The sequence below is a fragment of the Rattus norvegicus genome, chromosome 5, assembly GCF_021556685.1.
Source record: "Rattus norvegicus strain SHRSP/BbbUtx chromosome 5, alternate assembly SHRSP_T2T, whole genome shotgun sequence".
NCBI classification, from domain to species: Eukaryota; Metazoa; Chordata; class Mammalia; order Rodentia; family Muridae; genus Rattus; species Rattus norvegicus.
The window spans coordinates 136,558,048-136,585,758 of record NC_141538.1 but is presented as its reverse complement, the minus strand read 5'-3'; the positions used below and the strand labels follow the sequence as shown (position 1 = coordinate 136,585,758).

Here is a 27,711-nt window from a genome sequence, read left to right as displayed (position 1 = left end):
TACAGAATCACAAGGCTCTCACTGAAACATTATACATAAGTTTTCCAGTCTTACACAAAGGCAGAAATCCTATCAGGTACTAGGCTGGGCGTGGGACAGAGTCCATAAAACTTTCCCATCAGTCTCAGCGCCTGGGAGCCCACCCACTCGCCGGAAGTAGTGAGGCCTAGACTACATATCCCATAACGCTCTGCGGTGAATCGCACTGTTGACGTCGAAGGGACGCTGGCGCGCGGGATTTAAACTGCAGCGGTTTAGGCGGCGTTAACACAGCTCAGTATCTGCAGAGTCGTGGTTTCTAAACTTCTTGCATTTGCGTTACCCGTTGCTGTTTCCGAGTCCATGGAGTCGCTTCACGCACGATTGTTTCCCGGTCTCTCCATCAACATTCAACGCAGCAATGGTGAGGAGAGGGTCCTGAGGCCAAGGGGACCCAAAGAGCGATGAGACTGCCAAGATGGTTATCCGAATTCCCATACGGCATACTTTGGGACACTTTCCCTTCTTCCACACTGAGGGGATCCCTGTCACTACACTGGCAGTCGGTGTGGTGTCCCATACACAGGAAGAAAGTGCTGCCTTGGTTGTGGGTCCCTTGCCTGCTGAGTGTGGGCGGAGCATCTCTGCGGTCATTGGTGCGCCTAGCTAGATTATGGGGAATGGATGCACTTCCTTCCGAGATTTTCCTCCGAAATTGCTCTGTTTTGTTGGACCTCGGCTTCCTAGCTCCCAGACTGTGCTGGATATAGTGTCGTTGCAATATGTCAGGGGCAGGGATTCAAAGTAAACGAACAGGATTCCTGTTCTTAAGGAGATGGTAAAACAACCTGTATTTATTGAGCAACTAGCAGGTCTAATAACGGGTCATTCGTGAAATAGCCAGTCAACCATTGCCAAAAATGAATCGGGAAGCGGTTCAGCTCTTCAGTGATGTGTTCAGGAACAGCTTCTCTAAGGAATGTAGTAACTTACTTGCTCAAATGAACCTTCATTCTATTGGAGTGGTGACAAAATCTTATCCTAATGCAGTTGGGGGGCGGGGTTTAAGGACCGTTCCTTATTCATTTTCACTGTGGAATGGTCTTAAGGATGAACCCCATTAGAATTATTAGAGTTTATGTTAAATTTTTTGTTGTTGTTTTTTGAGACAGTTTTTCTGTATAGCAGAGCCCTGGCTGCCAAGGACCGGGACTTGCTTTGTAGACCAGACTGATCTTGAACTCACAAGAGATCCACCTGCTGTACTTTGCAAGTGGCTAGGATTAAAGGCATGCATCACCACAGGCCTGGTTCTTCAGATTTTTTTTTTGTCTGTTTTTTGCTTTTTATTTTTTGATTTTATCTGTTCATTGGTGTTTTGTTAGGTCCTTTGGAAGTAGAGTTACACTTTGACAACAGGGTTTCTCTTTGTAGGCCTGACCTGGAACTCACTTTGTAGACCAGGCTGTCCTCAGACTCCCAGAGCTCTTTAGGCCTCTGCCTCCCGAGTGTTGAGAGTGCCGGGGTTGGGGATTTAGCTCAGTGGTAGAGTGCTTGCCTAGCAAGGGCAAGGCTCTGGGTTCGGTCCCCAGCTCCGGGAAAAAAAAATGTATAAAGGCGAGTGCCACCGCTGCCTGGCTGTTTGTGGTTTTTTTAAAAAAAGGGGAAGTAAATTTTTCCTTCCCAGGTAAATTCTTCATTTGAAGTCTCTATGATCCTAAAGGCAAGGTGGAAATAAAACTTAAGTTCTCAAAAACAACCCAACTTTTTTAAAAAATTAAGTTCTTTAAAAAAAAATTAAGTTCTCAGACAGATAGATAACCTCTGACCTTTTCATACATAGGGTTAATTCACAGCGCCAATATAAGCACGGTGAACTTGGAGAAATCCTGTGTTTCAGTGGAATGGACCGAAGGAGGTACCACAAAGGGCAAAGAGGTAGGTCCTCTGAGAACACATGGTCCTGTGCAGGGCATCCGTGTGGAACCTATGACTCTAGCCTGATGCCGTGCTGGCCTCTCTAGTCTCAAGAAATGGTCCTCCCTGGACACCCTGGGATTTCCTTTAGTCAAGTGTTCTAAATTGAAGCAATTAGCCGTTTCTGGTTTGTCTGTGGAGAGCAAATTGCAGGGAATCTTAACCCAGGCTTTGCTCACTCTCCTAAGCTTGAGCACACACTACCTGTGTCAGTAACCCAGGAAAGGGAACGAGGTGTGGTTTTGACACGTCGAGTCTTAAAGCCGGTGGGAATTGGTGGCACAGGTGGGCAGCGTAAGAGCTGCTCCAGGGTGGGACCTGGATGGGCTGTGAGGGCTTCACTGAAGCATTATAGTAGCATGCCTCAGTCCAGAGTTCTGACTGACAGCGCTGGCCACAGGCAGAGCAGGCTCGCATCGGTGTCTGCATGGCAGCAGCATAAGGACTGGGAAGAGATGGGAGGAAGGCGTTATGAAAATGTCTCTCTGGTCTATGCATATAAAAACCCTGTTTCTCCTCCGTCTCTACCTCTGCTTTATGTGTGCTCCATCCGCCATGTTTCTGCCCTTAGGAGTCCCATTTCCTCATCTATAAAGTGAAGGTGACAATGTCTACCTCAGAATGTTGTGAAGATTTAAACACAAGTCCTGGACTGATTCTAAAAAGATAGGCCATGTGCTGAGGCCTGGGAATGTAGGTGACTAAGGTGCAGTCTCTCCTATAGTTTTAGAGGGCAACACAGGCCTGGTATGGTGGTGCATACCCTTAATCTCAGTGCTCAGGGGCCAGAGGCAGGCAGATTTTTATGTCCAGGCTACACAGTGAAAGCCTGTGTCAAAGAAAGAAAGAAAGAAAGAAAGAAAGAAAGAAAGAAAGAAAGAAAGAGAAAGAAAGAAAGAAAGACAGGTGTGTGTAAGTCTTGTCCTTTAAAAATATTTGTGCTTGGTGTGTGCTTGATCAACACGCCATTGATCCCAGCACTTGGGATGCAGAGGCAGGTGGATCTCTGCGAGTTCTGGCCCAGCCTGATCTACAGACTAAATACCAGGATAGTTAGAACTACATATCAAGATGAAAAAAAAAAATAGCGTGCATGTGTGTGTAGGAGGGAGGAAGCCATAGATGCAGCATGCACATGTGCTTAAGAGTGTCATGTGCAAACTGCCATCATGCACATTTAAGACTGTCATGTGTGAAGTACCATGTGTGAAATATCGTAGTACACATGTGCTTGAGTATATCGTGTGTGAAGATTCCAGGACAACTTTGGGGGGGGGTGTTTTTTAAGATTTATTTTTTTGTTTGTATGAGTGCTCTTTTGCATGTATACCTGCGTGCCACAAGAAAGCATCAGATCCCATCACAGACGGTTGTGAGCCACCATGTGGTTGCTGGGAATTGAACTCAGGACCTCTGATAGAACAGTCAGTGCTCTTAACCACTGAGCCACCTCTCCAGCCCCAGAGAAGTATATTCTTAAGCTTTATCAGTTTTAAATGTAAACAAAAGCGGGATCTGTTTGGTGTCTTGTGCTGAAGAGGGACTTGAAGCCCTTACTCATGCAAAGGAAATGCTGCGGCCGAGCTACCTCCCTCAGCCCAATCTGCTGTTTCCAACCTGTGAGTTACGCTGGTGAAGTCTGAGTAGTTCCTGAAGAGTTACAGGACTCTGGTGATGTAAACACAGAATTGTGACCTCATTGTGGGTGTGAGCAGGAACTAGGAAAGGCATCAACTGGAAGATGTGACTGGGAAGAAGTCTCTGGGCCCAGTAGAAAATGTAGGTAGACTTAGGGTTAGGTAGCAACTTTCGGGAACTTACTCCTGCTTATAAGATCCTGAGGGGCCCTCCATTTTGATATCACCAGCCGGTTAGAACTTGTTTCCTCCTCCTTCGTGTCAGCCAGCAAGAAGTGCTCAGGGGGCTGTGGCCAGCGGGACGTCACTGCCCAGCAGAGCAGTAGGAGAGCCAACTGGCGTAGGTCTGCTGTGGACTTCTGTGTGCCTGCCTGTCTGCCTTCCTCTCCACCTCAGTCTCCTCACTCAGTCTCCCTTGGCTTGGAAACTGGAAACCCATTCCATCTAGATGGTAAACCATTACTAAGGAATAACTATTTTGTAGTGGTCAGTGCTTTAATGGAACTTAAGGTTGGTAAAGCCTGCATCTCGGGTGGTCTCGATCACAGCAATTCACTCAGATCAGGCAGTGCTGCTTCACCAAGCCTCATTGCCTTGCAGATTGACATTGACGATGTGGCTGCCATAAACCCAGAGCTTGTACAGCTTCTTCCCTTACGACCGAAGGACAGTCTGCCACTGCAGGAGAACGTAACCATCCCAGTAAGTGCCTGTCACCGGATTGCAGCTGCTGTCCCCGAAGAGCTACTTAGCTTGGTACCTTTTTGCTGATTTCTGTCTGAGTCTGCTTGGGGCCTTAACTTAATACACAGGCTCATGATAGGACTGTGATTACTGACAAGAGCCATATATTGTGGTGATTTGTTCTGTTTTTCAGAAGCAAAAACGCAAGTCCGTCAACTCCAAAATTCCAGGTCCAAAAGAAGGTAAATGACTGGCTGTTGTCGTGGTGTTTTTGCTGTGGGTGAGAGTCCTAGGGCTCAGAGTGGCAGCCAGAGTAGTCACATTAGGAAACAATGATTGAGCATGTGACTTCTGTCTTTTGTGCAAGCATCTTTCTCAGCAATAAGAACTCAGCCTACACCTAACCTTTGAGAGAAGTGTGCACACCTCAGGCATTTGCTTTCTGGACTAGACATTTGTCTTGCATACCAGAGTTCAGCGCTGGGGAGAGTGGGAATCAGCTGCTTTCTTTCCTCAGAACGTTGTGCCTTACGGTGAAGTTGTGAGGAAAGCATTGGTGTAGTTAGGGGGCTATTTAGAAAACCAATGGGTCTGAATACAGTGATGTGTGCTTATGATCCTCATAAAAAGCTGCGGCAGGAGGATTGAAAATTCTAGCTGCCTTGGGCTATATAAGGAGACCAGCCCCTAAAAAAATAAAGAATCTGGGTGTGGTGGTGTACACTTTAACTCTAGCACTTGAGACAGAGGCAGGAGGATCTCTGTGAGTTTGAAACCAGCAAGTTCCAGGACAACCAGAGCTACATAGTGGGGCCCTGTCGATGCTGCTGTTGCTGCTGTTGCTGTTGCTGTTGCTGCTGCTAAATACAAAATACAAATTTTAAAGGTGAAGGGCTGGAAGATAGGTCAGTAGGTAAAGGTGAAGGGCTGGAAGATAGGTCAGTAGGTAAAAGCATTGTGTGGCAAACCTGACAACCTGAGTTCAGTCTTAAATGGAGAAGAGAAAACGGTACAGAGTGTCCTCGGATCGCGCACCACATGTGCCATGTATGGAGGCCCCAGAGACATGCCTCACACACAGGCCACAGTACCCCCGCTTTTGGAAGTCAGCTCCTTCAATCCACCTCTGCCCCGGTGGTCAGACTCAGGTCAGTCAGCAGACTTATGCAGCAAATGCCCTGATGAGCTGTTGTTTTTTTTTTGTTTGTTTGTTTATTTATTTATTTATGATGTATGTATGTTCTAGATTCTTATTTTTTTAAAGATCTATTTATTTATTATATACACAGTTCTCTGCATACATATCTGCATGTCAGAGGAGGAACCAGATCTCACTGTAGATGGTTTGAGTCACCATGTGGTTGCTGGGAATTGAACTCAGGACCTCTGGAAAAACAGTCAGTGCTCTCAACCTCTGAGCCATCTCTCCAGCCCGATTCTTACTATTTTTAATTCTGTATTTTTTAGTATGTGCTACATATGAATGCAGGTGCCCAAGGACGCTAGAGGCATCAGAGGCTTGTAGAGCTGGAGTTAGAAGCATTGTGAGTCACTCTCTAGTCTTAACTGATGAGCCATTTCTCCAGCCCTGGTATCCAGGTTTTTTGAGAAAAGACCTCTTGTTCAGCCTGTCCTGGAACTCACTATGCAGCCCAGGCTGACTTCTCAGTTGTAGGCCTACTATCGCAGTCTTCTCTAAGTGTTAGGATTGTAAGTGTGAACACTCATTGAGCTTGACTTGGAAAACAAGATTATTTGTTTGGCTTTTCAAGATAGGGTTCCTCAGTGTAACCCTGGCTGTCCTGGAACTTCCTCTATACACCAGGGTAGCCTCAAGCTCAGAGATCCACCTGCCTCTGCCTCCCAGGTGCTAGGAGTGAAGGTTTGTATCAGTAACTTGAAGGGCTTTAGAGATGACTGTTTCTCTGTCTTGCTACAGGTATAAGAATTCAGGTATTGGGGCTAGAGAAGTGGCTCAGTGGTTAAGACCATTGACTGATCTACCGGAGGAATTAGATTCAGTTCCCAGCACCTATATGGCAACTCACAACTGTCTCTAACCCCAGTCCCAGGGGATTTGACACTCTCACACGGACCTATACAAGCAAAACACTAATGCACTTACAGTAAATTTCAGGAACGGCTTACTTATGTCTCAGTTATAACCTCTCCTTCAGATTTCTGAAAAAGCGACATAGTTGGTTCATGGGCTTCTGAAGAGCTGGCCCGTCTCAGTCCTGACAAAGCACCCCAGAAGAGTGGGAAAGCCCAGATTTTGTCGTGACAGCCCATCACAACCTGACTTCAGCTCATTCTGGCTCCTTCTGACCACGCCTGTGTCAGCTTGCTCTCTTCCTTCAACCTGTGTCTTTAAACTCTCCCTCCCTGCATTGCTCCCTCGAGCAGCTCCCTCTCCCTTCTCTTCTAGTGAGAGTTGGGCAGATCCTGGTCTGTTAAATCTTTTTCTAATTCATCACTTTGTCTGCCCCTTGATTAAGTCACCTTTTGCCAACTTTATTCTCACTGTTTGGGATTAAAGGTGTGTACTCCAGCCAGAGGGATTAAAGGTGTGTCACAACTAGAAACAGTTTTCCAGTAAACACAATAATCTCACATTCACAATGTGATCAGATGATCTTGAAACACATAAACCCTGAGCCATCTCTCCATCGCTAAAAAAATTAATCTTTAAAAAAATTTTTTTCCATCAAGACATAGAATAGGTTTTCCTCTCCGAAATGATCTTAGATTTGCTTCAATTTATTTTTTCAGCACCTCCCCCTGCACAAAAAAAAAAAAAAAAAAAAAAAGGCATCCCATACTGGGGATTGAGGGATTGAACTCATACATTCTAGATTAGCACTTGACCAGACCACTGAGCTATATTGCCAGCCCAAGACAAATGTTCTTAAGGGAGATATCTTTGCCACAGGAGCACCAAGATCTACCAAGTGCACAAATAGTTTGGGGGTAGTAGTAGTACTTAGTCTCCCTAACGTTCCCTTTCCTGAGCTCCTTTGCGGGTGGGTGGGATCTACCCTGCCTTGGGTAGAGTCTGTGGCTTTAGAGTCTTGTCTTGTAGCACTGATTGGTCCTCTTGCTCTTAGGCCTTCGAAGTCGTTCCACTCGCATATCCACTGTCTCCGAAGTTCGAATCCCTGCTCAGGAGAATGAAATGGAGGTGGAGCTGCCTGTGTCCACAAACTCTCGCAAGCCATTTCCCATTCACAGTGAGTAGTGAGCATGCTCTCCCTTGTAGAAGCCTCAGCTCCTCATGCATTTCCCAGGGTCCCTGCATGCATAGTTCAGGGTGGGCCTTGCTGTGAAAGGCACAACCTCACAGGTCTGATTCTACAGACTTGAGCTAGGCGTAGCTTTTCAGGCCAAGCCCTTTCTAACTTCTCCAAAGCCCCAGAAACTCTGGGGCTAACAGAATTCTGTGGTTAACAGAATTTGAAGACGGGAGAGAAGAAAAAACATAGAAGATGGGTTGCTTGGGCAACTGTTAACTCTCTGGGCTCAGTGAACCAGTGACTCGTTGTCACAATTAAAATGCCAGTACTTAAGATTGCTGTGGGTTTGAGATCAGCCTGGGCTACAGAGTGAAACTGTTTCCACACATCCATCCACACTCACTCCAAGAACAACAACAAAAATTCAAATTGAAAAAAGAAAAAAACAAGCCGAAATACCACCGAAAGGTAAAATCCAGCGTACCTTACTACCCTCATACGTGGTCGTGATCCTTTCATTTAGATGAATTTAATACATAAAGCATAGTTTAGTGCCTCATAAAATCTTCATCTACGTTACACAGTCAGTTGAACAAGCACTTTAATCACAATAATTTTGGGGTTGGGGGTGTAGTTCAGTTGTTAGAATGCATGCCTGGCATACACAGAACCCTGGGTTCCATTCCTGTTGTCACATAAAATGGCACACTGGAGCTCATCTGAGAATCTAGCACTCACGAGGCAGGGTGATTACACGTTCGCCGTTCACCTCAGTTTAGTCACGGTGAGTTTGAGGTCAGCCTCGGCTATGCAATACCCTGTCCCAAAACAATTGCTTGTTGTTTTGAGAGGGTCTCTCTCTGCTTCCATTCTTTATCCTATGATAGCCTGGAACTCACCATGCGTCCTAGGCTAGCCTTGGACTTGGAGAAATCATTCTCCCTTAGCCTCCCAAGTGCTGGGATTGCAGGTAGAAGCTGCTATGATAATTAAAGTGTTTCTGGCTCAGGTGTGATCCCTGGCTGGAAAGGTGGTTGGATTTGGGGTGAGAGCAAGAGGAAAAGCCTAGGTATGGCCCTTGACACCCCCTCCCCCCAAATTAAAGGACAGCTGCTGCATGCTGCCCAATTCTCCAGTGACTCTTGTTCTCCCACAGCAGGCCACCCTAGGCCCTCCTGCTCCACAGTGACAGAATTACCGTTGTTGATGATCAGCGAGGAGGCAGAAGAGCAAGCCCACTCCACCCGAAGCACCTCTTCTGCAAACCCTGGGAATTCAGGTAGACATCCCTGTGTACTTCTGCTCTAGCCGGGGACAGGGAGTTAACACCGGGCCTGTCTGGGACTGAGTTCAAGCCCTTTTGTTACCCTGAAGGTATGTTATCCTGTGGTTATGGACTGAGTCTTCCACAAGACACAGTTTGTCAGAAGCCACATGGTGTAGGTGAGAGATATGGACTCAAAGGCCCAGAGCACTTCCCTCATGCAGCGGGGATGGCTTGGTTTTTTTGTTTGTTTGTTTTTTGTTTTTTAAATTAAGATTTATTGAGTTTAGCCAGATGTAGTGGCTCATACCTTTGATTGCAGCACTTGGGAAGCAGAGGCAGGTGGACCTCTGGATTTCAGCCCAGCCTGGTCTATGGAGGGAGTTCTAGGACAGCCGGGGCTACACAGAAAAACCTTGTCTGTAAAAAAACCAACCAAGGGCTGGAGAGATGGCTCAGCAGTTAAGAGCACTGACTGCTCTTCCAGAGGTCCTGAGTTCAATTCCCAGCAACCACATGGTGGCTCACAACCATCTGTAATGGGATCTGATACCCTTTTCTGGTGTGTCTAAAGACAGTGACAGTGTACCCACATAACATAAAATAGATAAGTCTTAAAAAAACAAAAAACAAAAAAACAACCAAACCAACAGATTGTTGATTTTTTTTTTTAATGTGTAGGAGTGTTTTACCTGTATGCATGTCTGTGCACTGTGCATGCCTGGTGCCAGTGGAAGTCAGAGGAGGCATAGGATCTCCTCAAATGGTGTTAGAGATGGTTGTGAGCTACCGTGTGGGTGCTGGGAATCACACCTGGGTCTTCTGCACGAGCAAGTGGTCTAAATCACAGCCATCTCTCAGCCCCGCCTCATTTGTCTAGAGGAAATGACTACATGAGCAGAGAGAGCTTAGGTCAGAACCAGAGTGGGTGATTATCACTCTGACGTCACCTCCATGGACGTGGCCATCCCAAGGGCAGATCTGTGCTTCCTGCATATATTAGTTCACAGACAAATCTACAAAAAGGGTTGGGGTGTGTTGGTGAGGTGGCTGAGCAATAAAAGGTGCTTGCCACCAAGCCTGATGGCCTGAGTTCTATTTCTGGATCCCACATGGTAAAGGAGAGAACTGACTTGCACATGTACGGTGTATCTCCAGTGAGTTCTGAGATAGCCAGAGCTACACAGAGAAACTCATCTTGAAAAGTACAAGATAAAAGCAGACAGGGCCTAGAGAAGGACGGCGGCTTTTATGAAAGATCGGTGCACATGGAACAGCCCGAGGCCGACAAAGGGCTGGTAAACAAGCAACTGCTTCTCTTCTTAGTTCGGAGGAAATCATGTATTGTGAAGGAGATGGAGAAAATGAAGAACAAGCGAGAAGAGAAGAGGGCCCAGAACTCGGAGATAAGAATAAAGCGAGCTCAGGTGACTCCTGGGAAACATGGGCGAGAGCTTCTGCACAGGCACCCCTGACGGCTAAGCAGGCAACCCAGAGCTGGCCCCAGCATTCCTAAGGCTCCAGCTCTGATACACCCCGGGCATTTGACTGCTGCTTTTCAGAATTCAGAAATCAAATGCATACTCAAAAGTTACCTGAAGATGGTCAGCTGAGCCATACTTGATGCTGACTGTCCTCACAAGGTGTAATGTTTCCGCTGGGCACACCCCTGTAACCTGTGCTATCACGGTGGAATCGGTGGAAACCCATTCTGTTGCTTTGCCTCCCGAGATGGGGAAAGCAGCGCTGTCCCTGGTGCATGCCTGTGCTCCCTCCCCAACAGTCCTGCCTCAGGACTTTGTGCTTGGCTTCTCAGGCCAGACCAGGGTGAGGCTCCCTTACCTGTGCAGCTGTGGCTGCCTGGTAGCTCTGGGTCTGAGCATTCACTCAGCAGTCTGCCTTTTGTCCCTCCCGCCCCACAGGAATATGACAACAGCTTTCCAAACTGGGAATTTGCCCGGATGATTAAGGAGTTTCGGGTTACTATGGACTGTAATCCTCTCACTGTGACAGACCCTGTGAGTATGCCAGAAACTCTCCCTCTCCTCCCTGAGCAGGTAAACCACTGAAGGACGAGAGAGCACGCAGGGATCTCCATTCACTCTTGAGTGTTATCTTGCGGGGGGGGGGGGGGGGGGCTTCCTCTGTGTCTGTGTGTGTGTGTGTGTGTGTTTATGGGGATTAAATCTGGTATAACTGAGCATACAGTCTCCCATTGAGCCATAACCTTGGTGGAGTTTCCCAACACTTTTTAAAGACAGTGTCTTAGGGCTGGAGAAATGGCTCAGCAGTTAAGAGTACTTGTCTGTGCTTGATTCCCAGCACCCATTTGGTGGCTCACAATCAGCTGTAAATCCCCTTGGCTCCCTGGGCACTGCTCCCATATGATACACCGGTACAGGCCGGCACTCATACATAAATACAAAAACAAAAGGGTCTTCGGTCCCCAGCTCCGAAAAAAAGAAAAAAGAAAAAAAAAAAAAAACAAAAGGGTCACACTAAATAGACATGCCTGGCCTAGAACTTGCTGTGTAGACTAAACTGACCTAAAACTCATGCAAATCTGCTTGCTGTCTCCCAAGTACTGGAGTTACAAGTACCTGCCACTATACCCAGTTAAAAGTGTCCTCAAATTATGTTTGTTTGCACCATCAGATTTTTGTGCTCATTCCTATATGGAAGACAGGACGACTTACAGGACTCGGTTCTCTCTACCATGTGGGTGCCAGGGATTGAACTTGGGTCATCAGGCTTGGTGTCCTAACTGCCTGTACATTGAGCCATTCACTAGCCTTTGTTTTTTTTTTTTTTTCCTTCCTGAGATAGTGTCAAGACTGAGATTACAGATACTTGGTGTCAAATTTGGCCTTAAAAACAAAACAAAACAAAAATTCTGGGTGTCTGTGCAAATGTATGAGCATGCCATAGCACACGTGGAAATGTATGAGATGAGCATGCCATAGCACACGTGGAAATGTATGAGCATGCCATAGCACACGTGGAAATGTATGAGCATGCCATAGCACACGTGGAAAAGGTCAAGGGACAACTTTGCAGGATCCAGGTATGAAACTCGGGTCATCAAGCTTGACAGAAGGGCTTTTGCCCACTGGGCCATCTTGTCAGCTAGGGTGTTAGTTAGTTTGTTTGTTTTTTTTGGTTCTTTTTTTTTGGTTCTTTTTTTCGGAGCTGGGGACCGAACCCAGGGCCTTGCGCTTCCGAGGTAAGCGCTCTACCACTGAGCTAAATCCCCAGCCCTGTTTGTTTGTTTTTTAAAGACTAATTTATGTATGTGAATACATTGTCACCGTCTTCAGACTTACCAGAAGAGGGCATCGGATCCCATTACAGGTGGTTGTGAGGCACCATGTGGTTGCTGGGACTTGAACTCAGGACCTCTGGAAGAACAGCCCTTTTTGTTTGTTTTTAAATACTTTAGTGAGAGCATTAGTTAAGGTTTAGATGAGGCTTTCTCTGCTTTAGGATGGCTTGACTGCTAAGAACTAGGTGAGTAGCACTAAAACCTTGAAGACTGGAGGAAGAGAACCCAGGGTGTTCAGAATGACTTTCTTGTACCCTATAGTGGTTAACAAACAGGTTTCTAGTATCAGGTCTCTTTGCCCCTTGCTAGAGTCAAGAAAGAAGTTGTGGATAAACTCTGGTTTGGTACTGTTCTGACCTCCCTTGACTATCTCCCCTCCCCCTCTTGCAGATTGAAGAACACAGGATCTGTGTCTGTGTCAGGAAACGCCCACTGAATAAACAAGGTGAGCTGTTAAGTCAGAAGCAGAGGGCTGACTGAGAGGAAGGTCCCATGTTCAGGGAACATCCCCTGAAATCTTCTCCTTCTGCAGAACTGGCCAAGAAAGAAATCGATGTGATTTCTGTTCCCAGCAAGTGTCTCCTCCTGGTGCATGAACCCAAGCTGAAAGTGGACTTAACGAAGTACCTGGAGAACCAGGCTTTTTGCTTCGACTTTGCCTTTGATGAAACTGCTTCCAATGAGGTCGTCTACAGGTGAGCCCCTTTTACCATGCTTTTTCTTCCTCGTGGCCACTTTCTCCCCGGAGGCTTTCTCCATCTGACATCAGACGTTGCGCTCCTCCCTGATCTGTTGAGTTTTTTTTTTTGGTTCTTTTTTTTTTTTTTTTTTTTTTTTGGTTCTTTTTTTCGGAGCTGGGGACCGAACCCAGGGCCTTGCGCTTCCTAGGTAAGCGCTCTACCACTGAGCTAAATCCCCAGCCCCGATCTGTTGAGTTTTATTGGGACAGCTCTGATCAAGGAGCTCTGACCCCTATAACCACAAGGTCCAGTCTGGGGCCTGCCATGTCACCTTTGAAGGTTTAGTAGCCCTGTCTTGGATGACTCATGAGAGAAAGATGCACTCTGCACTGAGGCTTATGGGTAGGCGCCAGCAGTTCTGCTTGATGTTTTGTTGTGACGAGCTCATTCTGTAGCCCAGGCTACCCTACACCTGTCTGTGTTGCTCAGATGGTCTTGAACCATGACATTCCCGCCTCAGCCTCCCAAGTGCTGAGATTATGCCTGCCAATGGTTTATGCAGTGACCTCATTACCCACATGAGCTTAGCAGACTCAGGTGAGTTCAGACCTACTCCATCCAGTATGCAGGCCACACAGCATTTAAGCTTGTAGTTTCGGTTGTGAGCTTACCCTTTAATGGCTGGTCCATCTCAGCATTTAGTTCTTAATGAAGGTTCGGGGAGGGGGCTTGGTGGCGGGGTGTGTCTGTGTGGATGTATGAGAGAGGAGGGGTGGCCGCAGTGTGCCTTGGTGTATGTGGAAGTCAGGACAGCTTTGAGAAGTCAGCTCTCTCCTTGCACCCTGAGTGCAGAAAGCACTTTATCAGCTAAGCCTCAGCCTTAAAGGACTTGAGTTTGTCAACTATTTCCCCCCCCATCCCCCCCCTTCCGGAGCTGAGGACCGAACCCAGGGCCTTGTGCTTGCTAGGCAGGCGCTCTACCACTGAGCTAAATCCCAAACGCCCCAACTATTTCCTTTTTAAAGAGGTTGGTGGCACAGCCTTACCCCTCTGTGCTGGGGAAGCTGAGGTGAGAGGTCTTCAGACCTTGTGTCATAGCATCCCAGCTTAGACTTATACCTATAATCCCAGTGTTTAAAGCTGAGACAGAGGAGGGCTTTGAACTTAAGGCCAGCCTAGGCTATAGTGTGAGATCCTAACTGTGACAGACACTCTATATAGTTCACAAATGACATTTGCCCTTTTTAATATATCCTACGGGGGGTGGGGGTGTCAGAGGAGAGACTGTTTGACTTAGAGTTTGGGACATCAGCTTGTTCCTGCCAAGTCAGCTGGACATTGCCCAAACCCTTCCATTTAGCTAGTAGTTCAGATTGGTTAGTGGGATGGATCACGGTAGACCTTGAGATTCGGAATACTATACTTAGTATTAAGACTTGGAGCTCGGGGTTGGGGATTTGGCTCAGTGGTAGAGCACTTGCCTAGCAAGCGCAAGGCCCTGGGTTTGATCCCCAGCTCTGAAAAAAAGAATAGGGAAAAAAAAAAAAGACTTGGAGCTCAACAGGCGTGTGGTGGCTGGCACCTGCTTTTAATCCCAGCACTCTGGAGGCAGAGATGGTAGGTCTTCGTGAGTTAGGGGACAGCCTAGTCTACAGAGAGTTCCAGGACAGCCAGGGCTGCACAGAGAAACCCTGTCTCAAACAGAAAAACATGGAGCTCTACAAAGACCATACTCTAGGGAGCACATTTTGCAAACAGAGTTTTCCTCCCACCTGGACTCAAGCACAGAGGGAAAATACTTCCAAAAGAGTAGCAGTGAGATAAATGGCTTCCCTGGCCTGCTGGCTGGGTCGGGGTCCCCAGGACAGGTGTTGTAAGGAGAAAACTGAATCCCACAAGTTGTCCACTGTCCTCGACGTGAGCCAAACCATGCATGCCACCAACCACATGCACACAGATAAATACATGTAATTTAAAAGTTAGAAAGAGGGGTTGGGGATTTAGCTCAGTGGTAGAGCGCTTACCTAGGAAGCGCAAGGCCCTGGGTTCGGTTCCCAGCTCCGAAAAAAAGAACCCAAAAAAAAAAAAAAAAGTTAGAAAGAACTGACTTGTCCGGGGCTGGAAAGATGGCTCAGTTGTTAAGAGCACCGGCTGCTCTTCCAGAGGTCCTGAGTTCAAATCTCAGCAACCACATGGTGGCTCACAACCATCTGTAATGGGATCTGATACCCTCTTCTGGTGTCTAAAAACAGCTACAGTATACTCATATAAATAAAAAAATAAAATAAATCTTTTAAAAAAAGGGGGGGAGGTTGGGGATTTAGCTCAGTGGTAGAGCGCTTGCCTAGGAAGCGCAAGGCCCTGGGTTCGGTCCCCAGCTCCGAAAAAAAAGAACTGACTTGTCTGTCCTGAACATATTCAGACTGATATTCCTTTCATTTTTTTCCCTGAACAGTAAAGTGTAAGAAGCATATTACATTTATATCTTATTAGGCTACAAATAATCTAGAGATACGTAATGGTGTATGTAAGTAATGTGCAGACATTATGCTACTTTATATAATGGACTTGACTAAGAGTCAACTTGGTGATAAAGGGTTTGCCTAGCACGTGCTAGGCCGTGGGTTCTACTCAGAAAAAAGAAAACAAAGGAAGTGATAGGGACCACAGCTGTGTGCTGAGTATCAGTGGGGGTTCCCGGAACCAACACCTCTTGGAGTCTAAGGGGTAGCTACACAAATGCACTTCCCTCTACTCCATCTTTCTTCCTAGGTTCACAGCAAGGCCACTGGTACAGACGATTTTTGAAGGGGGGAAAGCAACGTGCTTTGCCTATGGGCAGACAGGCAGTGGAAAGACACACGTGAGTATTCCAGTCTGGCAGGGAAAGCCTTCTGTCTGTGCAGTAGTAAGCTCCTGAGAAGGAAGACAGATGCCCAGTCACTAGCATTTGCCATGCCAGACGCAGGAAAGGGCTCTATTTAGCAGGTCCAGTCTCCTGGCTCTGGTGTGGGCCACTATCTCGAGGGAGAGCCACTGTGCTCTGCTGGGCTGTGTCACGTGCTGTTTCCCTTTGCAGACAATGGGTGGAGACCTGTCTGGTAAAAGTCAGAACGCATCTAAAGGGATCTACGCAATGGCTTGTGAGTAAACTGTTTGGTCATGTTGGGATTGGGCATGGACAGCAAGCTGCTTACCTTAGGGAGGGTCTTTCTTCCAGCCCGGGATGTCTTCCTTCTGAAGAATCAGCCTCGCTACCGGAGCTTAAACCTGGAAGTTTATGTGACGTTCTTCGAGATCTACAATGGGAAGGTAAACTGACTAAAACCTTAAAGATGGCTAGAAATTACTGAAGCCAGACATCCTCTTAGCTGTAGGCCTTCAGGGCTATTCTGCCTGGCATGTGGACCTGTCCTCTGAAGGTAGGGGGACAGCCAAGCTCATTAAGGAGAACAGAAGTCCTCTGGCAGGCTCTCTCTGAAGTGGGAGGTCTGCCTTGTATGTAAGCAGTCCTCCCTTGACCACCACCTTTCTTTATGCCCTCCTTCCCCATCCTGTGTATTCTCATGTCCGTGCCTCCCCCCTTTCTGTACCGCCCCCATCTTCTGCACTCTTGTAGAACTGCCTTTTGTAGATAGAGCAAGACCTCAATAATAAAAATAGCTAATGTAATTAATGGGATATTATGTGCTTAGCACTCTGTTCTAGTCTTTCCCTTTTTTCTTTTTAGTTTTGGTTTTGGTTTTTCGAGACAGGGTCTCTCTGTGCTGTCCTGGAACTCACTCTGTAGACCAGGCTGGCCTCAACTCAGAGATCCACCTGCCTCTGCCTCCTGAGTGCTGGGATTAAAGGTGTGCACACCACCATTTGGCTGACTGCTGTTCTAGTTTTTGGATTTGTTTGTTTGTTTTGTTTTTAGTAGTCTCGACTTTATAGACAACAGGCTAGAGTGGTTTAGTGCCTTGCTCATTGGTACAGCTGCTTGGTAGTGGTGCTGCCGTGAGTCCCGGGAATGAGCGACTTCCTACTGCTCTGTTACCTGTCAGTAAATGCTCTGTGGGAAGGTCAGGCGGGTGCCCCGCCCCTGTGGACCTCAGCTTATGCTCTCTGCCTGGCACAGGTATTTGATCTGCTCAACAAGAAGGCCAAGTTACGTGTGCTGGAGGACAGCAAGCAGCAGGTGCAGGTTGTGGGGCTGCAGGAGTACCTGGTTACCTGTGCCGATGATGTCATCAAGATGATCAACATGGGCAGCGCCTGCAGGTCAGCGTTCTGGCAAGGGGAGGGAACTACGTGTAATTCCTGGTCAGGTAATAAAGCCTCAGATGCAGAAACAGGTATGAGAGCAGGGGGAAGCCATCTCTTTCTACAGTTGTACTCACCACAGCAGCTGTGAGGGCCTCTACCTTAGGGAGAGATAATCTGTCCTCAGTAGGGCAGATAATCCCGGAAGGTCTCAAGGACAAATTTAGAGCAGCTTAAGTCTAACAAAGGCAGGCTTTACTGACGACATTCCTTCCTTGTTTTCCCTTGTGGAAGAAATTAGCAGCCCTGAGTGTGTTCTGGGCTGGAAGTAATGAGACCATGGCACTTCATGTGAAGGCAGGGACATGCTGACCCGTGCAGAGGGGCACCAGGCAGTTGCCAGGCTCAGACCTTTTCCTCCCGGTGCTGGGGATTAAACCCAGAGCCTTGCTGTGCATTCGAGGCAGGTGAGCTGTTAGAGCTCTGTCCACACAAGAGCCTCAAGTTTGCACAGGTGACTACCCCATGCGGCAGAGCCAGCCCCTCTTCATCTTCACGAGCCTGAGGTCTGCAAAGAGACTCAGGGACTGATTTGACTGCCTGGAAAATACTCGGTTAAGAGCTGCTTAACTGTCTGGGAGGGCAAAGTAGAGGTTAGAGAGAAGGAAGACACAGGACTTCTTAGGACCCTTCCCTTACCATAGGTTTCACTGCTGGGCCCTGGGACAGTGTAGGCCCTGGGGGCTAGTGATCCCGGGACTTTATAACCTTTCTGTTTGCCTTTCCCTCCTTTAATAGGACTTCGGGACAAACATTTGCCAACTCCAATTCCTCCCGCTCCCACGCCTGCTTCCAGATTCTTCTTCGAGCTAAAGGGAGATTACACGGCAAATTCTCTTTGGTGGATCTGGCAGGGAATGAACGAGGAGCCGACACGTCTAGTGCTGACCGACAGACTCGCATGGAGGGTGCAGAAATTAACAAGTCTCTCCTGGCTCTGAAGGTAGCAGGCCTGAGCTAGTGGGGCCTGGAAGGCTGTTGGGAAATGAGATAGTAGGCCGCATAGGAAGTGAAAAGAGGCTTCCAGTTTTCAATTTTGTTTTTGTGTGTGTGTGTGTGTGTGTGTGTGTGTGTGTGTGTGTGTGTGTGTGTGTGTGTGTGTTTGCTGCCCCACAGGAATGCATCCGGGCGCTGGGACAGAACAAGGCTCATACCCCATTCCGTGAGAGCAAGCTGACTCAGGTGCTGAGGGACTCCTTCATTGGGGAGAACTCGAGGACATGCATGGTGAGTGGGGTGGCTTTGCGGTGGGGTTGCAGAAGACCCAGAGCTGCTTTCTAGATGCTGGCTTGTGTGTGGGCAGGGTGCCCTGGCACTCAGGCTCTTGACCGACTGGCCTTCACACCCTGCAGCCTCCGTGTTGCCTATGGGCAAGGAGTAAAGAATTCGCTCTCTTTGTGTAGGTGTAGCTCTTGGTTTGAGGACAGCCATTGCTCCCTTACCTGGAAAAGGGGTTCTGGAATTCAGGAAGTGAACCTTAGTGATGCAGAAGGAAGTCCTCCCTTTTCCACAGCTTCCCTCTGGGTCTGTGGCTCCTGCCATATAATCTCATATCCCAAGCCTCAAGTAACTGCTTCATTTCCTTTTTTTAAAAGATTTATTATTTAATGTATGTGAATACACTGTCATTCTCTTCAGACACCAGAAGAGGGCATCGGATCCCATTACAGATGGTTGTGAGTCACCATGTGATTGTTGAAAATTGAACTCAGATCCTCGGAAGGGGAAGTCAGTGCTCTTAACTGCTGAGCCATCTCTCCAGTCCCCTCTCTTTGGTGGTTTTTTTTTTTTTCTTTTCTTTTTTTTCTGAGCTGGGGACCGAACCCAGGGCCTTGAGTTGCTAGGCAAGCGCTCTACCACTGAGCTAAATCCCCAACCCCTTCTCTTTGGTTTTTAAAGATTTTTTTCTGTGTACCCGTGGATGTTTGGAACTCACTCTGTAAACCAGGCTGGCCTTAAACTCAGAGATCCACCTGCCTCTGCCTCCCAAGTGCTAGGATTAAAGTTGGGAGCCACCCCTGCCTGGCCTCCCTTCCTGCTGGATCTTCAAGTCCCACTAAGTGAGATCTGCCACTATCCAGAGCACACCTCTACTCTCCCCTAAGAATAGGGCCTTTTCATGAATAGACGTCTTTATCTCTATTAGTATTAGTGTTAATTAATACTAATTATTAGTGTGCTAATTAATCAGTACTACTAGTCCCTCTTTCTTCCTCTCTGTCAGTGTAGAAGATTGAACCAGAGTTCAAAGGCCTAGCCAAGTGTTTTACCCCTGAGCCTTCTAAGCTGTAAACCCTTCTCTCTGAGGCATCACCTCATGGACTGGGTAGCCTGAGCAGAGTCACTGAGTTTTGAGATGTGACTTTGATAGAGGAATAAAGAAGCAGAAGATAATTAGGAGTACCTTTAAAAACAGAAAACACGGGGTTGGGGATTTAGCTCAGTGGTAGAGCGCTTGCCTAGGAAGCGCAAGGCCCTGGGTTCGGTCCCCAGCTCCGAAAAAAAAGAAAGAAAACAAAAAAAAAAAAAAACAAAAAAACAGAAAACACAGCCAGGCTTGGTGGCCCACCTGCAGCTGTGGTCACTAGGCAGGCTGAAGATGGAGTATCATTCTGAGCTATACAGGGAACCTTTCGTTTTGTCTGTGAAATACAACAGGCTAGCCTCAACTTCACAGTGATCCTGAGTACAAGGATTATACGTATGGTGTACTACACCATTTGGGAGCCTGTTTTCTTTATTGGGGAGTAGAGTTTGAGACAGGGTCTCTCTTTGTAGTCTGACTGTCCTAAACCCTGCTGTATAGACCAGGCTGGCCTCACAGAGATCCACCTGTTCTGCCTCCCAAGTGCTGGGGATTAAAGGCATGCGTCACCACCATACCTGGCAGCCTTTTTTTCTTTTTCCTTTTTAAATATTTTTTTAACTTAGGGCTGGAGAGATGGCTCAGTGGTTAAGAGCACTGACTGCTCTTCCAGAGGTCCTGAGTTCAATTCCCAGCAACCACATGGTGGCTCACAACCATCTGTAATGGGATCCGATGCCCTCTTCTGGTGTGTCTGAAGACAGCAACAATGTACTTACATAAAATAAATGGATCTTTAAAAATACATATTTTTAAGATGTATGTGTATGAATATTGCGCTTGTGTACCTGTGTACACCATAGATGTGCCTGGTGTTCTCAGAGTTCGGGGGGTGGGGGTGGCTGATCTTTAGAATTAGAGTTATCATGGTTGTGAACGACCATATGTGTGCTGGAAATTGAACTCAGGTTCTTAGCAAGAACAGGTGTTCTTAAACCACCAAGCTATCTCTCTAGTCCTTTTCTTTCTCCCAGACTGCGTCTTGCTACATGTAGCTCTGGCTAGTCTGGAACTCATTACATAGACCAGGTTGGCCTCAAGTACACAGAGACCTGCCTACCTCTACCTCCCAAGTGCTGGGATTAAAGGGTATGTGTCATTGTGCCTGATGTAAGTGGTGCATATGACATATGCCATGGTAATCATGTGAGAATCAGAAGATGATTCACAGGACTCTGCTCTCCATCCTTGGTGTAGGTCCTGGGTCAAGTTTAGCCTTTTACTTGCTAAGCCATTTTACCAACCCCCGGAGCCAGTTTTATCATTTTTATTTTTGTCTTTATTTTTTTAAGCTTTATTTATTTATTTATGTGAGTACACTGTAGCTGTCTTCAGACACACCAGAAGAGTATGGCGTCGGATCCCATTACGCATGGTTATGAGCCACCAACCATGGAGTGGTAGGAGTTGAACTCAGGGCCTCTGGAAGAGCAGCCGGTGTTCTTAGCCACTGGGCCGTCTCTCCAGCCCTGGAGCCAGTTTTCAGTGTTGCCCGGTTTACATGCCCGGGAACAAGTTGCCTAGCAGAGCACAATGTTCTTCACCTTGTCAGCCTCGCCTTGGGCGATGCTCCTGTACCTTCTCCAGGGGCAGGCTGTCCTCTGCCCTCTGTTTCTCACTCTCAGCCTCTAACCACTCATTCCTCTTTTCTCAGATCGCCATGATCTCACCGGGGATAAGCTCCTGTGAATACACTTTAAACACACTGAGATACGCAGACAGGTATGAGGGCCTACATCCAGGCGGGACGGACAGGGAGTGGCAGTGATGAGACAGGCAGCACCCAGGGACCACTGGATGTCCTCCATAAACAGTAAATCTGACCTGTGGAGGTCAGCTGCATGCTAGGTCTGTCCCAGTCCCTGTCGGTCAATTGTATGCTAAGGCTTTTCCCATGTCGGCTTCAGCCTCTCCTTGGCTGAAGACTAGCTGCTGCTCACCCCGTGGATCCCTAAGACTTGTCGTCTTGAGTGATGGTATACTCCTGTAGTGGGTGCCCAGGGTGCTGCTGGGAACTCAAGCCCTTCTTATTTCCTCAGAGTCAAGGAGCTGAGCCCCCACAGCGGGCCCAGTGGAGAACAGGCAGTCCAGATGGAGACAGAGGAGATGGACGCCAGCTCTCATGGGGCCTCTCTGACAGGCAATGTAGGTGGGAGGGTGCGATGCGGTGTGGCCAGAGATGGCCTGGGCCGCAGTCTTACACTCTTATCTCCCTCTTTGGCCTTCTGTTCTCCAAGGAAGAGGAGGAGCTGTCCTCCCAGATGTCCAGCTTTAATGAAGCCATGACTCAGATCAGGGAGCTGGAAGAGAGGGCCATGGAAGAGCTCAGAGAGATCATACAGGTATGAACCGTCCCCAGTCAAGGACGGATTGGCAGGCCACTCACAGCGCAGAGCTCAGCTCTAGCCCTGGAACATGATCTGGGCTTTTCCTGTGACTCTTTGTTGGGGTGGGACAGGGCAGTCCTCTATACCCAGCTCTCAGCCTCCAGCAGCTCTTCCAGGATAATGACTACTTCAACTGGGACACAGGCTGTCCTGTGGCACGGTGCTGCTGACTAGGGGTGCAGAGGGTCCTTCATAAGGCACTTGTCATTCAGTAAATGTTCCAGCTCTGTAGTGACACATGGTCCTACAACACCTCACTCTTGGTGAGCTTATTCCCTGCTGAAAGGCATTTAGTCTCACCAAGTCTCGGTTTCCTTTCTCTAAGCGGGGCAAGACATAGTGTGGTCTTTGGGGACTGCATGCTAGGCTTCTTTTTTTAATTAACTTGAGTATTTCTTATATACATTTCTAGTGTTATTCTCTTTCCCGGTTTCCGGGCAAACATCCCCCTCCCCCCTCCCCTTCTTAATGGGCATTCCCCTCCCCATCCTCCCCCCCTTGCCGCCCTCCCCCCAACAATCTAGTTCACTGGGGGTTCAGTCTTAGCAGGACCCAGGGCTTCCCTTTCCACTGGTGCATGCTAGGCTTCTACAGCTACGGCACAGAACCAGCATCACTCAGAACTGAGTTAAATGGGAGGGGAGGTGCTCCTTTGTTTTTGTTTTGTTCTGTTCTGTATTTTTTCTTTGTTTTTATTTTTTGAGATGGGGTTTCTCTGTGTAACAGCCCTGGCTCTGCCTCCCAAGTGCTAGTAATAAAGGCATGTACTCCCACGTCCAGCCAGGGGAGATGCTGTGGGGGAAATAGGAAGCACCCCCTGACAGTGGCAGACGGGGAAGCAGGAAGAACCTGGGGCACTAAATAAATACTAGACAGTATTGTGAAGACTGCAGTCACCCCTCCTCCCCTGTGGCTTCCAGGACTCTGCAGTAAAATACATGGCCCTTTCAGGATTCATGAGTTACTATGGTCAAAGTCAAAGCTGTGAACAGACAGCACAGGGAGATAGATAAAGGGCAGGATCAGTGGGCTAAAGGGCCTTACATTCGGCTCATGCCAAAGGCTTAGATTTTGTTATGCATCGAGTGAGGCCTCCAGCAAAGTGGCGGTGTGATCAAAGCAGGTTGGTGTCTGGTTTTTATTTTTAATGTGTTTGAATGTTGTTGCCTGCATGTATTTATGTGTGTCATTTTTATGCCTAATACCCAAGGAGGTCAGATTAAAGTGTTGGACCTTCTAGAACTGGTTATGTGCTGCCACGTGTGTACTGGAAATTGTCCTCTACAAGAACAAGTTCTCTTAACCACCAAGCTATCTCTCTAGCCCCTGGTTTTGTTTATGAGACAATTTCTACATTAACCTCAAACCCTCAGTCCTCTTGCTTCTGCTTCCCAAGTACTGGGATTCAGGTGTATGTCACCATGCCCAGCTCATGTCAGAGGAGAGGAAGATGAGGAGGGACCCAGAGAATAGCTGGCTTGCATCTATAATCACAGCATCTGAGAGGCTGAAGCAGGAAAGTTGGGAAGAGTTGGAGCCCAGACTCAGCTACAAAATAAGATCTTGCCTCAAAACAAAAATAGGGCCAATAGGCCTAGGTGGTTTGTCTGCCTAGAGTACATAGGATGCTCATCAGGTGGGCATTGCCTAAGGCTGGTACTCGGGTCCAAGGCCATTCTCTGATACATTCTGGGCTACATGAAACTCTGTCACAAGGAAAAGAAGGAAGAAAGATGTCACCCTAATTTCTGACATTTTTGATTTTGTTTGTTTTGTTCTTTTCAAGACGGGGTTTCTCTGTGTAGCCTTGGCTATTGTGGAACTCCTTCTGTAGACCAGGCTAACCTGTAACTCAGAGGTGCTGGGATCAAAGGCACAGCCACTGCTCAGCCCAGTTTCTGGCTCTTTTTTTTTTTTTTTTTTTTTTTTTAAAGATTTATTTATTATATATGTACACTGTCACTGACTTCAGACATACCAGAAGAGGGCATCAGATTTCATTACAGATGGTTGTGAGCCACCATGTGGTTGCTGGGAATTGAACTCAGGACCTCTGGAAGAGTAGTCAGTGCTCTTTTTTTCCGGAGCTGGGGACCGAACCCAGGGCCTTGCGTTCGCTAGGCAAGCGCTCTACCACTGAGCTAAATCCCCAACCCCCAGTTTCTGACTCTTAAGAATAGGATCAGTGCCAAGCAACCAGAGCTTCCAGGGACTAAGCCACTACCTAAAGACTATACATGGACTGACCGTGGACTCTGACCTCATAGGTAGCAATGAATATCCTAGTAAGAGCACCAGTGGAAGGGGAAGCCCTGGGTCCTGCTAAGACTGGTTCAGTGAACTAGATTGTTGGGAGGAGGGCGGCAATGGGGGGAGGATGGGGAGGGGAACACCCATAAAGAAGGGGAGGGGGAGGGATTAGGGGGATGTTCGCCCGGAAACCGGGAAAGGGAATAACACTCGAAATGTATTTAAGAAATACTCAAGTTAATAAAAAAAAAAAAAAAAGATTAGGATCAGTGATGTTACTCGCTGACATAGGGACAGATTTGGGGTAGGAAGATGCTAAGGATTTCCTTTTGTTTGCTTTTGTTATTACCGTTGTTTTCAGCCAGGGTCTCTTGAAGCCTAGGCTGTCCTTGAGCTCCTGAAATTTTTTCTTTTTAATTTCTTGTTTGGGTAGGTGGGTATGTGTGCATGTGTGGGAGGCAAAGGCAGCTTGCAGTCAGTTCTCTTTGGGGATTGAATTCAGGTTGTCTCTCCAGCACTACCTCCTGAATTCCTGATCCTCCAGCCTGAGTGCTGAGATTACAGACATACACCACTTCCTCACTGGGCCCAGGCTGAGGACTTCCTGAGGAAAGGGATTCAGGAGGCAGAGTGCAGGCGTGGCCTCCTGCGAACATGTCTGCATTGCAGGTGACTGAGCTCTGTTTAGGACTTTCTGGAGTGCTGGGGTGAGTTTATGCTGACTGGGTTCTCCCTGTTGTTGCAGCAAGGACCAAGCTGGCTTGAGCTCTCTGAGATGACGGATCAGCCAGACTATGACTTGGAGACCTTCGTGAACAAGGCAGAATCTGCCCTGACACAGCAGGCTAAGCAGGCTAAGCACTTCTCAGCCCTTCAAGAAGTCATCAAGGCCCTACGCCTGGCCATGCAACTGGAAGAACAGGCTAGCAAACAAATAAACAGCAAGAAACGGCACCAATGATGACTTCAAATAAAGATCTGTTTGGTATCACACTAGCCTCTTCCCCTCCCCAGAAAACTTCGGGCACCTCTGGCTTTGGTTAGGGCCTGAGTGGACAGGTTTTGGTAAATGTCAAGTACAGGGCGTCAAGCCCTGGAAAGCTTGGGGAGAGGCCATGTTCTTTTCCTCAGTTTGGATCAGGAAGAAGGAACTTTAATGACTGTGCTTCCTCTCCTCCCTGTCAGGAGTGCTGTTTGATAGTTTCCTGGTACAGCATCCAGCTGCTGGTAGAGAAGCTTCGAGATGCAGGCTCTGGCAGAGAAGCAGTGCTTGTCCGGCTCCTGCTGCCTCTGGCTGCCAGCATCAATCACCTTTAGTCTGAGCGCTCTCGTGATTTATACTTTCAGAAAAAAGGTTTTGAGACCTCTTTGTTTTTGTTTTTGAAGCCTAAGAAAATCTCTAGTTCTTGCTTTTTATGTATTTATATGTTGCACCTAACAATAAAGAAAAAAAAAACATTTTGTGTGATTATCAGAAGACTGTAGTGTGTCCTGAGCCTTCTGAGTCCAAGGTCAGTGCTACCACCTTGGGCTCTGATTCTGATTTTTTGGTTGTTTGGTTGGTTTTTTGTTTCTTCCCTAAGAAACCAAGTCTACACTGTGATTTCAACAACACAGTAGAGTTGCAGCCTTTGCCTTGTCTCCATAGATGTGTACTGTGCTCTGGTCTCTGGGGCCAGGACCTGGAAGTGAGTGGGGCTGGAGTGACATTGCCTCCTGCTCTTTAGCCCTAGCCACAAAGCAGCAAGGATTTAACATGCTAAGCAGGCTTAGTCTGCTCAGGACAGGTTGAAGAACTGGTGACACTGACAAGAAAGCACTTGACTTCCCAGAGAGAAAGGCATCTGAAGGGAACACCACTATTGTAGTGTTTGCTGGGTGGACTGAGGAACCAAGCTTAAAGGCATGGGTGGAAAAAAAAAAAAAGGCATGGGTGTTTGGGTACAAGAGACTTAGATGTCAGAATGAATTCAGCAAGTCAGTGCCAAGGTGTTTCTAAAGATTTTAATGGACCATGTGTTCAGATTGGGTAAAACAGTGACTAAGGCCACAAACCAAGGGGTGAAAGGCTTTGCCTCTCCTCTGAAGGGATGTGAAGTTTACACCTAGGGCAGACAGGCCTGGCCTAAACCTTCCTAAAATTCTCCATCTAGTTTCTACGTGATACGCAGAAGTTACTTCTTCCCACAGACCATTCCCATGGATGCTAGATCTCCCAGCCATACCAGTGAGCTTCCCATAAGGTCTGGGTCCTGTAGTTTCTGAGCCTGCTTCTGCATGGCACCCATCTTGCAGAAGTTGCTGGACAGCTGCTGTAGTTACGATCTGTGATGTTCTACAGACCTATCTCTTGTACATGACCTTCCGCCTCCTGGACCAAGAGCTTGCAATCCAGCCCGGGGGCACTGGTGGTGATTCTGACTTGCGTGTGGCGGATTAGTGTTTCCCTCTTCACCACTGAAGGGCTCCAGCTTTGAGGGATGCTGTGGTACATCCCAAGTTCAGAGTGACCCAGAAAAGCTGGGTGTGGTAGCTGTCCTGTAGTTCTGCAAGTCAGAAAGGCTGACACAGGAGGATTACCAGGAGTTCAAGGCTAGCCTGGGCTACTGTGAGTTCTTGGCCAGCATATAAGAGGTATTAACACCCCTCAAGGGCTGGAGAGATGGCACAGTGGTTAAGAGCACTGACTGCTCTTCCAGAGGCCCTGAGTTCAATTCCCAGCAACCACATGGTGGCTCACAACCATCTGTAATGGGATCCGATGCCCTCTTCTGGTGTGCCTGAAGACAGCTACAGTGTGCTCATATACATAAAATAGTTAAAAAAAAAAAAACAAAAACCCTTGGGTGCTAATGCACACTCTTGGATGTCAAATTACAAGCTTGTGCCTTCAGGCCCGGCTCAAGAAAACTTACTTTTTATTACTATTTCTATGCACAAATGCATTATTCTGCCCAGGGATAAAAGGAGTGAAGGGTCCTAACTGGGAAAGTAGAAGCTCTGGCACTCTCTTCACAGGTGGACTTGACCCTGTGTATGGTCACACAAAATTCATGCGTATCTCTTACTTGGCAGCATTAGCAATCTGAAAAGGAAATTAAAAACAGTTTTAGTTCTGGAAAGATTGGTGCTGCAAACTGAACTCAGGTTCTCTTAAAAAACAAGTGCTTCGGGGACTCACAATTCATTCCTGTAATCCCAATTCCAGAGGATCTGACAATCTGATCTGGGCCAGTGGCTCAAACTTGTATAATCCCAGCTCTGAGGTAAAGAATTATCACCAGTTGAGGGCTAGCCTGGGCTAAAGAATGTGATACTATTTTTAAAAAGCAAACAAAGAATTCAGGCCCACACTTTTTTTTTTTTTTTTTTTTTTTTTTTTTTTTTTTTTTTGAGACAGGGTTTCTCTGTGTATAGCCCTGGCTGTCCTGGACTCACTTTGTAGACCAGGCAGTCCTCAAACTCACAGAGATCCGACTGCCTTTCCTTCCTGAGTGCTGGGATTAAATGCCTGGCTCATACCTTTTATCCCAGCAGAGGCAGATATCTAAGTCTTAGGCCAAGCAAGTTCAAGCACAGCCAGAGATACACGGAGAAACCCTGCCTTTAAAAAAGTGTACTCTAGGGG

At 47.5% G+C, this 27,711-nt stretch overlaps 1 protein-coding gene and 1 long non-coding RNA gene across 13 annotated transcripts in view; both read left to right on the top strand.

Moving 5' to 3' along the window:
* Positions 1–27,711, top strand: part of LOC148005993 (uncharacterized) — a 1,435,680-nt gene that overhangs the window by 330,673 nt on the left and 1,077,296 nt on the right. The gene's annotated exons all lie outside the window — the stretch shown is intronic.
* On the top strand, positions 235–25,558 carry Kif2c (kinesin family member 2C). 12 transcript variants are annotated; one of them, XM_087660289.1, is made up of 20 exons: positions 235–403; positions 1,823–1,917; positions 4,194–4,295; positions 4,471–4,519; positions 7,385–7,507; positions 8,667–8,789; positions 10,101–10,201; positions 10,697–10,792; positions 12,487–12,541; positions 12,629–12,791; positions 15,549–15,639; positions 15,856–15,919; positions 15,997–16,088; positions 16,897–17,039; positions 17,820–18,024; positions 18,198–18,308; positions 21,101–21,168; positions 21,486–21,591; positions 21,684–21,788; positions 24,829–25,541. In XM_087660289.1, the coding sequence occupies exons 1-20, from the start codon at positions 343–345 to the stop codon at positions 25,042–25,044; spliced, it is 2,169 nt and encodes a 722-aa protein (XP_087516415.1). In that variant the 5' UTR covers positions 235–342; the 3' UTR covers positions 25,045–25,541.

Bases quoted from the DNA above. Each gene is read 5' to 3' on its own strand.
- Kif2c (XM_087660289.1), top strand. From the start codon at position 343: ATGGAGTCGCTTCACGCACGATTGTTTCCCGGTCTCTCCATCAACATT. The intron at 18,309-21,100 runs GTGAGTGGGGTG...CTCTTTTCTCAG, and splicing joins AGAACTCGAGGACATGCATG to ATCGCCATGATCTCACCGGG. The intron at 21,592-21,683 runs GTAGGTGGGAGG...CTGTTCTCCAAG, and splicing joins GGGCCTCTCTGACAGGCAAT to GAAGAGGAGGAGCTGTCCTC.